Source organism: Rhinolophus sinicus, linkage group LG03, assembly GCF_036562045.2.
Source record: "Rhinolophus sinicus isolate RSC01 linkage group LG03, ASM3656204v1, whole genome shotgun sequence".
Classification (NCBI taxonomy): domain Eukaryota; kingdom Metazoa; phylum Chordata; class Mammalia; order Chiroptera; family Rhinolophidae; genus Rhinolophus; species Rhinolophus sinicus.
Window position 1 is genome coordinate 165,403,012 of NC_133753.1, and position 9,502 is coordinate 165,412,513.

Consider the following 9,502-nt stretch of genomic DNA (forward strand, 5'->3'; position numbering starts at 1 on the left):
ATGGACTGGCTAGTGGCTAGGCTACTCAGGAACCAGAAGAAGCAAAAAACAGAGCCAGGAACAGGCTATAGGAGGTGCAGCTGAAAAGGCTCCTTAAGACAACACTAATTCATCCACACCAAGCACCAGTCACGTTACATCAATAATCTCATCTTCACAGCAAAGGGATTGGAGTGAGCATTGTTTTTCCTAAAGAACTGGGGTTCACGGATCTGGTGGAGCCTGGTTCTGATACTCAGCACTCCTGCCCAGAAAGCCAGAGCTCCTCACCGTCAGCATATTACACCAACTCTAGCTGGCCAGCTTCACCTCCTCTGGGTTCCGGCATCCACAGGCAGATCAGAGTCTCTAAGTCTACTCTAGCTCTGCCACTGGGTTACTCTCCATCACTCTTAGGGGTATCTTGTTTTTTAATCTAGACAACAGGTGCAAATAAAAGAGGATCGTGACACTTTAAAAGAGGATCTTTCACTACTATTACTACCGTTGGGGATAAGGCACAAACAAGGAGCCCAGTAGGAGGTCACAAAGATTCCAATTTCAGATGATTGTTCAAATTGGATGGACATGAGTGATACTGAGATAGGCCCCCTCACCCAAGGATCTGGAGACGCCTCTTCCTGGGAGAGGCTTTGGGCTTGGGAGAGCAGCCAAGATTTTCTGAGAAAGCAAGGCAGGTAGCTAAAGGCTGGGGAGCGAGAAGGGGGACAGAGACGGGGGCTATAGAGGATTTGGGACTGTCTACTGTGGCGTTTACAGAAACTGGAGGACAGTGTAGATGTCACGTTTGCTTAATTGATCCTCTTCTTAAAGCTGTGCTCTGGTGTTGTTGCCTGGGAGAGTGCGGGGCTAGGGGTATCCGGCCGGGCTCTAAGCATCAGACCAAGAGAGACCAAGTGGAAGTAGGTGAGTCAAAACCAGGAATGCTCCCCTTGGAGCCTTGGCGAAAGGGGCTTCTGTGATGGGGGGCTGTTCTGGCGAATACCTGCTGGAATTCTACATTTCCACCAAATCCTAGACGGCGGGATAAATGCTGGAGTCTGGCTTTGGCGAGTGTCACTCCATATTTTCTTCGTGTTTTGTGGCTGGTGTGGGAAGAAAATGAAACAAGATTCCTTAACTTTTCCTTCCCCGTTGTCCATAAGCGGGAAGGCGGTACCTAGTGTTAGGGACCGGTAGGGCTCGTCCACCCCTCCTTTCCCTCCCTGCTTTGGCGCGGCGGGGAGGCTGCGGCGCCAACGCTCGCCAAAAGGGCGCTCGCGGGCCCCGGCACCGCGCTCGCGGCTCCCGGGGGAAGCTGGTTGCCAGGTTGGGTTTAACGCCTCCGCCTGAGCGCAGATTGTCCCGGGCTGAAGGCGCCACCTCTGGCGCTCCGGCGCGAGCCGCCCCTCCCGCACGGCCGTCCTCCCTCTCCACTCCGCCCTCCCTCTGCACCTCCACAATCGCCCCTTGGCTCCACCCAGGCCACGCGCCTTCCCGTACCTCCCGACCGCTTCTGAGCCTACAGGCACCCGGCGGAGCGCAGGGTGTGGTCGCCACCCTAGCCCCGGCCACTGCCTCCGAGCAGTCGGTGCGGGGCTCCCCAGCTAAAGCCTGCGGGGAGGCAGAATGCAGGCGTGCGGGGACGCCGCAGCAGGACGCCGAGCCTTCGACAGCATCTGCCCCAACAGGATGCTGGAGCTGCAGGGCCGGCGCTTCGGCAAGCCCAGGAAACTGGACAGGAAGGTGGGACCGCGGCGGGCGGGGGCCGGGCGGGTTCCTCACGCTCTGCGCCCCGAGGGCTGATCCGCACTCACGGTTTCTGTGCTCGGCTAGTTCACGCCTCCGCGGAAGTTCTTTTCCGGTTGCGGCAGCCCGGTGTCGGTGTACGAGGATCCCCAGGACCCGGAGCGCGCTGTGCTGCCTGGTGAGCCGGTGGCCCCGCACGACTCCCCGGGTTCCGCGCGCCGGGTGGGTGGAGCACGCGCGGCTCGGAAGAGCTGCTCTCCCCCGGGTTCCTAAGTCCTGGCGGTGATGCCAGCGGCGAGCCCTTGCTGAGAAGCTCAGGGTCCGTCCCGCTCGTATCTCCGGTTCTACCCGCACAGCCCTCACCACCATAGACCTGCAGGACCTCGCGGACTGCTCGTTACTCGGGTCCGACGCGCCGCCTAGTGGTGACTCAGAAGCCTCGCAGGTACCTCCCCTTCCTCTTGGAGCCTCTCTGGCTCTGGTAGCTCAAACTCGACATTCCGGAGTCTTGGGTTCGTTTCTTCAAGGGCTCGTCTCCGGCGAGGAGCGCACACACATCTGGCTAGTGAGGGGACACGTCCTGCGGAATCTGAGCCTAGAGGATCAGAACTTCCTCCTCCCTCCTAGTATGTTACGGCGGCCGCATTCTCAGAGCTGTTCTGACCGACTCCGGACAGGGGCACTCCTCCGGAGGGCTCCCGGGCCAGGCCGGTCTTCCGTTCTTCTCCCCATCTATTCCCTGGAGCTGCGACAAAGCAATGTGGAGAGTGCTCACTGAGGGATTAGGCGGGTAGGTGGGAGCAGAGTTGCGCGCTGGACATCTGACACGTCCTGTCTGTTCCCCTAACGTCTCCTTCCCGGCCGTTCATTCATTAACCATTTTCACTCCCTGGGTATCTAAGGAGTGTGGAGATCTGAAGATAACTTCTGGATCAAGACCGGAAAAGACAGAGTTCACATTTGGAGGAAACGGGGAAGAGGGACAAAGGACTCTGGAAAAAATCTAATAGAAAACGTTCCTCTCTGCAGAGATGGCCCTTCAGCAGTTGGACATTTTTAAAAAGTTTTTTCTCCCCTTCCAATGACTCCCGTTACATACCCTCATGGGGCAAAGAGGCATTTGACTCCCCCCCCCCAAAAAAAAACCCCTATATTTCTTCCCATTTCTACCACTTGTCAGGACTGACATTCCAGCCAGGCAGATGATGGAACCTCCTAGCACTGGTCAGAAGCCTGGCTCATCGATGCCATGTGAAGTGGCCAGGACAGGAGGTCTTAGCTAGACACAACTTACAGGAAGAGTACCAGTCTGTTCCTGCTTCCAGGCATCAGGTGCTGGGGACATGCGGTCCATGGGGAAGGCCCAGCACAGAACTCTCTAGAAGATATGACCACCTCCCACAACTGGGGTTGGCGGTGGGGCAAAGCTTCCCACCTCCTTTAAGTGCCTCTTAGAATTGGGATAGAGCCCAGGCAAGTCAGGCCACTAATAGCAGAGATTGTTAAGGCAAGAGGTGAGAATGGGCATTGCTCTACAGAGGCCATTCTATTGTTCTTTTTAGATCTGGATGCCTAAATAAGGAAAAGACAATGCCTGAGCACCTTTCAGCCGACGCAGAGGCCTACATTACTCCCTTACTTTAACATGTTTATTTTGCAAGTAACAAAAATCTAGCTTAAACTTGACATCATGTTCTGCTAGTATTTGTGTGTGTGTGTGTGTGTGTGTGTGTGTGTGTGTGGTGGGGGGGCTGCTGTTGTAGTTGAAAAAATGCCAGATCTTAATCTAATTGGGAAGGTAGGATTCAAAGTTTCAAGGACAGAGCTCAAGCCAGATGGCCCTAGAGGTCTAGGACTTTCCCTAGGGAAAACAGAGTTGGTGCAGAGGGAGAGAGACCCCTAGGGGAAGATTCCCTGGGGAGACACCTGGCCAGTCCACCCTCTGGTCATATGTCCCAGCTTTTCTCCTGCTGGGGAAGGTGGACAGAGAGAGGAAGTGCTCTAGAAGTGTTGGAGGTCCAGAATGGGCCAAGACCTGGAGAGCACAGAAGAAAGCATTTCCTGGGTCCCACCCAGTTCCTGAGTTAGCCTCCAGGCTCCTCATGGTAAGGACTTTTCTACAGTCTCTGTTGAGAGGGCGACCTTTCAGCCCTTGGAAATGAATCTCATTTCTGATTCCTTCTACCAGAGCAGACCTGTGCTTCAGGATTTGTCTGGGGCCCTCAGACTTTGTATCTCAGCAACTTTTCCCTTGTAGCCTCAGTTCCCAACTGGTGCTAGAGGCCTCCCTGATTGAAACTGTCCCTTCTGAGGAAAACTGATGCTTGTACATTCCTTGACGTTAGGGTCAGAATAAGTTCCTCTTCTCAGAAATATTTGAATAGTAAAAGGGGTTTTTGGGAATGAATATGATTACACGAAGGAATCAAGCAATCAATAATAGTCAAATCAGTAGAATAGATATTTCTGGTGGGCATATTGGGGCATCCCTCATATTATGCCCCTTGAGAGACTTCTTTCCCCTTCTCAGTCTGTCTTCGTTGGAAGCCAGGCTTTCCTAAAAGAGAGATTAAACTAGAGACAATGTAGAGAGGAAAGTGGATTGAAATAGGCACCAGCATTCTGGGGAAGGAGCCCCAATTTCACTATTTCAGAGGTCACTTTGGGCAATTCAATTTCTCTGAGCATCAGATTCTCTATCAGAGGAGGAGTCACTTCCTGGGCCCCGCCTGCTTCCCACATCATATGAGAACTAACAGAGACTCTAATGTGAAAGAGTTTTGTCAACTCTAAATGTCCACAATTAGGGAAAAAGAAGGTTCTTGCACCAGCATTTTACAGTCTCCTGCCTACACACCCAGGCACATTGTAGGAATCGAGGAGAGTGTCCAGTTCAAGATGTTGGACACCAACTTTTTGAGAAACAGAAGAGCAATAGACACCACAGCTGCTGCGTGCTGAACAGAAACACTTTCCATAGTATTTCTGGCCCCTTCTCATAGCCTACCCTCCCCCTTCCTTTATGGGGATGGGATGGTTTAGCTATGACTGAGCCTTGGCAGGATATATGGCCTCAAGTTACTGCTTTGGATGACCCTGCACGCTGTCGAGTCTTGGGGGAAAGACCCGAGTGTTCTTACACCACCTCCCAGATCTTAGAGCGGTGGCTCCTTGGCTGGTCGGAGGTAAGCCCCCAGCTGAGGTTCAGCGGGCGCGCAAGGAACGTGCTGGAGGCTGCTGGTTGGCTGGTAGCCGGCCAGTGAGGAGGCGCGGGGCCTGTGCCGGCTGCCAGAGGATGGGCTCCGTGCCAGGGCGCTGAGCGCTGAAGGACAGACACCCGACACACAGCCACGCACAGTTTCAGCGTCCTGCAGGACCCTCGCAGACCGTGTCCCCTCTTCGTGCGTCCTGCTCCCCACCATGGCGGTGCAAGCCTGCTGGGTTTCGTGTCTCGGATGGGGCTTTGATTTTCAGGTATGAGGCTCGGCTGCGAACGCAAGAGAGTACAGATCCAAGGCCGAGCCCGGGAGGACAACTGTAGGTCTAGGAAGTGTTCCAGACCTGCCAGACTCGACATTAACTAGTTTACACCTCTGGTTTATTTCAGAACCATTCCCTGCAAACGGCAGCGGACTTCGATTTGCAGGATTTCAGAGACACGGTAGATGATCTCATTGCAGGCAAGTGCAGCATCCTTGCAGTTAAATAACGGCGGGGTGCGACCCCCCCCAATCAGACTAGTTCAGATTTCGTGGTTGTGAAGGTGGTAAACTCAGCACCTGTCAACGGCTCGCTAGCAATTCATCAAAGGGTCAGGATCTTCGATATTTAGGGGATGCCCCCCTCCCCCCAGCAGTCCTAACAGAGAAGATGAATCTCTGGATCTATTTTAGCCCTTTCTCAGTTTGCCTATGTGAGTTCTGGGAGAGGGAGCCCTACTCTGTGATGTTGAGAGATAGGTGTACGCAGAGCAGCGGACTTGTGTGAGTTCAGGCAGGTTTGCCTGGCCACGGTGGAAATTCAGTACAGATCAATTCAAGAGGCCTATATTGAGCACCTGCTGTTTATGTAGAGTATATCAGGAAGGGCCTGGGATCATAGGGATTGCAGAGTGAGGGTGTTTCACTTAATAAAGAAAAATCTCCGTGTAAACCCTACATCCGGCGTGGCATTTTGTCCCTGTAGCTAGCTGGGCATGAGTTTGAGGTTGCAAACCCAGCTCCCGCTCTTCCCCAGACTCATCCTCTTTGATGTCGCCTCCCCTGGCCGGCAGAGACCTCCCTTTCTCTCCTGGCGACGTATTGCCCTTCGAGCCCTGTCTCTCCCCGCCGCTGGATCCACGGGCCCTGCAGTCACCGCAGCTGCGCCCTCCGGACGTGCCTCCGTTGGAGCAGTACTGGAAAGAAGTGGCCGACCAGAACCAAAGGGCGTTAGGGGACGCTCTCGTTGAGAATAACCAAGTAGGGACACTGGGCCGGAGGCCAGGGGTCCGGGGGCGAGGACAGGGTATGGAGCTCCTGGCGGAAGTGGGGGGTGCATGAGCAGGAATGTGCCCGTGTAGACGCCAGAACCAGTGGACTCCAGAGTAGTTTACATAGTGCTCCAGTGGCTCTACTTCAGTTTCCAACTTCACTAAGTGGGGAATAATTCTACCCCACTCGATTTTTAATAGGGCCACCAATGTTTATTGAAGGCTTTCCATATGCCTGGTAATTTGCTTACTCACAACCACTGAGCTAGTAGATACTTACTAGCCCCATTTTACAGATAAGGAAACTGAAGTATAGGAAGGTTGAACTTCAGAGGCAGAACCTAGATCTGTCTGTAGCCAAAGTTAGTACTCTTCACCGCCAGGCTAGTCTGAGGATTAATTGATATACGTTTTGTCTAAGTGCTTTGTGAAAAAAAGGTCAAATACAGAACATTGCTTATTTTACTTACAAGTGTAAGTGCCCTTGGATCCTCAGTTCCTGAATAGATGTTAGGTTTAATTCATGCAGAGTATACTGAGGAGACCGATGGCCTACCTCTGAACGTTTGGATCTCCTGCAGCTACAGGTGACACTGACACAGAAACAAGAGGAGATAGCCTCGCTTAAGGAGCGGAACGTGCAACTGAAGGAACTGGCCAGTCGGACCCGGCACCTGGCCTCGGTGCTGGATGTAGGTTGGGCGCGGGAGGATGGGACACTGCGGGAAGTCGGAAATGTTCCTGTGCATCCCCGACCCTGCTCGTAGTGTTGGGACCTGGCTGGGGTGGGGAAAGGAGAGGACCGTTGGGAGCTCGCTAAGTCACTAGCTGGGAGCGCCTAAGTCCGCGGAGTCGCGCTGTTTAAGGTGCACCCAGGTCTCCTTTGCGCGCCCCGCACGTGGCGAGTCCTGCAGGCCCTAGGGCGGCGCTCCATCCCCATCTTTTGTAGAAGCTGATGATCACGCAGTCTCGGGATTGCGGGACAGCAGCCGAACCCTTCCTGCTCAAGGCGACTGCCAAAAGGAGCCTGGAGGAGTTGTTCAGCGTTGCGGGGCAGGATTGCGCGGAAGTGGACGCCATCCTGACGGAGATTTCCGAGCGCTGTGATGAAGCTCTGCAGAGCCGCGATCCCAAGCGGCTCCGGCTACAGCCGGAGTCCGCGAGCCTGGACCGCAGGCCTGGGAACCTGCACGGCGCCTTCCGGGGGTTGCGCACAGACTGCAGCGGGAGCGCGGTGAACCTGAGCCACAGTGACCTGGAGGAGGGCGGCTCCTTCAGCACCCCCATCCGCAGCCACAGCACCATCCGCACCCTTGCTTTCCCTCAGGGCAATGCCTTCACCATTCGGACAGCCAACGGGGGTTACAAATTCCGCTGGGTCCCCAGTTGATTAGGTTGTGGTCCCCCAAAACATTGCTCTGTATCCCGACTGAAGCGCCTGGAGACTAAGCGGGAGTAGCTGAACGGCTTCCTGAACATGGCTTCTCAGAACTCCCCTGCAGAGCGAATGCCACCTTGAAACTTATTTTTTTCAGTAACAAATCTCGGTACTGAAGCACTGTGAAGTTCTGGTACAAAATACCCCCCCCCCTTTTCACAGCGGAAGTGTGTGTGTGTGTGTGTGTGTGTGTGTGACATACATATTTCAGTCAATTTAAAAAGTATTTTTAGCAGCTTTAAAGCTGGAAGGGACTTAGAAATCACTTAGCTGTTTTATAATTGCACAATGCCCTAGCTCTATAAGAATGAAAAGGAGGATTTAAGAAGTTGTCATTTTCTACAATAAGAAGTACTATTGGGAACCACTAAGCCCTCTCACTAGTCATTTAGGGAGTGTAGGTCCAGAAGTCAGGTCCCTGGGTAACCCCGCCACACATTCCCCCCGGAATGGAAGGACACTTAATTTTGTTACTATTGAAAACTTTTATTCTAGTTACCAGAATAAAAAATTAGGAGAGGTAGCTTAAATACTTGCCTTAGGGCAGTAAGGTAGAGAAAAATGTGGATTCTCAGATGCAGTGGGCTATCAACAAAATAGGTGCTGAACACGTTTGTTTGTAATGAACATTCATATAATTTTATAAGATTTATGGTAAATGTTTATATTAATTATACGTACAGTTTTGTCTAGACAGAATAACCACACAAAAACAAACTCTGTTAATGAGAAACATAATTTGTTTCAAGAAAATGGCATATCCCACATAAAAAAAAGTGTTTGTATTTTTGGACAGAAACCAGATGTGGAAGTCTTGGTAAAAGTAAAAGTATCTATTTGAATTTCATGGTTAAAATTGGGGTGCACATTCATGTTATATATTTTTTTGTCTTAATCTAAGGAAAACTTGTATGTTATATAATGCCTTCACTTTGACTTTTCTTCTATACCCTTTTATGTGGGGTTCCTTTTTTGACTCTGTGAGTAGCATATGTCAAGTAGTGATTTATTTCAGCCTCCACAGTTCTTAACTTGAGGGCTACTTCTTGCATTTGGGGGCTCAGTGTGGGCAAGTTTCCAACCCTGTTACACCACATTGCTGGTGCTGCCATCTGAGTGGAGATATCAGGTAACAGGTGAGCTGGACAGGGTGGCAGAACCAGCTTCACCAGTTTGTCCTGTGTACTGTTATCTGTATTTAAATAGCCAATTATAAAGCAAGAAAAAAAAGTGATAAAATAGACCACATTTCCTCATATTTTGTCTAACAAATGAACTTTAAAAATACACTGGACAGCTCAGAATTCTTCTTATCAGCTCAAATATAAAGTTAACACATTCAGGACTGGAAAAAACAAAACAAAAAGAAAATCCTTAACTTGGTCCAAGAAATGATCAGCCTGTCAAAAGTTCTTTTCCGGGCCGGCCTAGTGGCTCAGGCGGTTGGAGCCCGGTGTTCCTAACTTCGAAGGCTGCCGGTTTGATTCCCACATGGGCCAGTGGGCTCTCAACAACAAGGTTGCCAGTTCAACTCCTCAAGTCCTCCAAGGGATGGTGGGCTGTGCCCCCTGCAACTAGCAATGGCAACTGGACCTGGAGCTGAGCTGCGCCCTCCACAACTAAGACTGAAAGGGCAACAACTTGACTTGGAAAAAAAAAAAAGTCCTGGAAGTACACACTGTTCCCCAATAAAGTCCTGTTAAAAAAATAAAAGTTATTTTCCTCTCCACTCCTGAATTAGTATTTTCATATGCATCAGCTTCCATGACCAAAGTTAAAAAAAAATTTTATATGTATTTTTTTCTATTTGTCTTATGCCTGGATTTTAAAAAAATCACAATTCTTACTGCCATTCAGATTATAGA

General features: G+C 51.4%; 1 protein-coding gene across 1 annotated transcript; it reads left to right on the plus strand.

Annotated features, from left to right (window-relative positions):
* Window positions 1–1,493: 1,493 nt before the first annotated feature.
* Window positions 1,494–9,267, plus strand: MCIDAS (multiciliate differentiation and DNA synthesis associated cell cycle protein). The gene is made up of 7 exons (XM_019742916.2): window positions 1,494–1,725; window positions 1,816–1,906; window positions 2,085–2,173; window positions 5,336–5,408; window positions 5,965–6,188; window positions 6,781–6,891; window positions 7,149–9,267. The coding sequence occupies exons 1-7, from the start codon at window positions 1,609–1,611 to the stop codon at window positions 7,587–7,589; spliced, it is 1,146 nt and encodes a 381-aa protein (XP_019598475.1). The 5' UTR covers window positions 1,494–1,608; the 3' UTR covers window positions 7,590–9,267.
* Window positions 9,268–9,502: the final 235 nt, after the last annotated feature.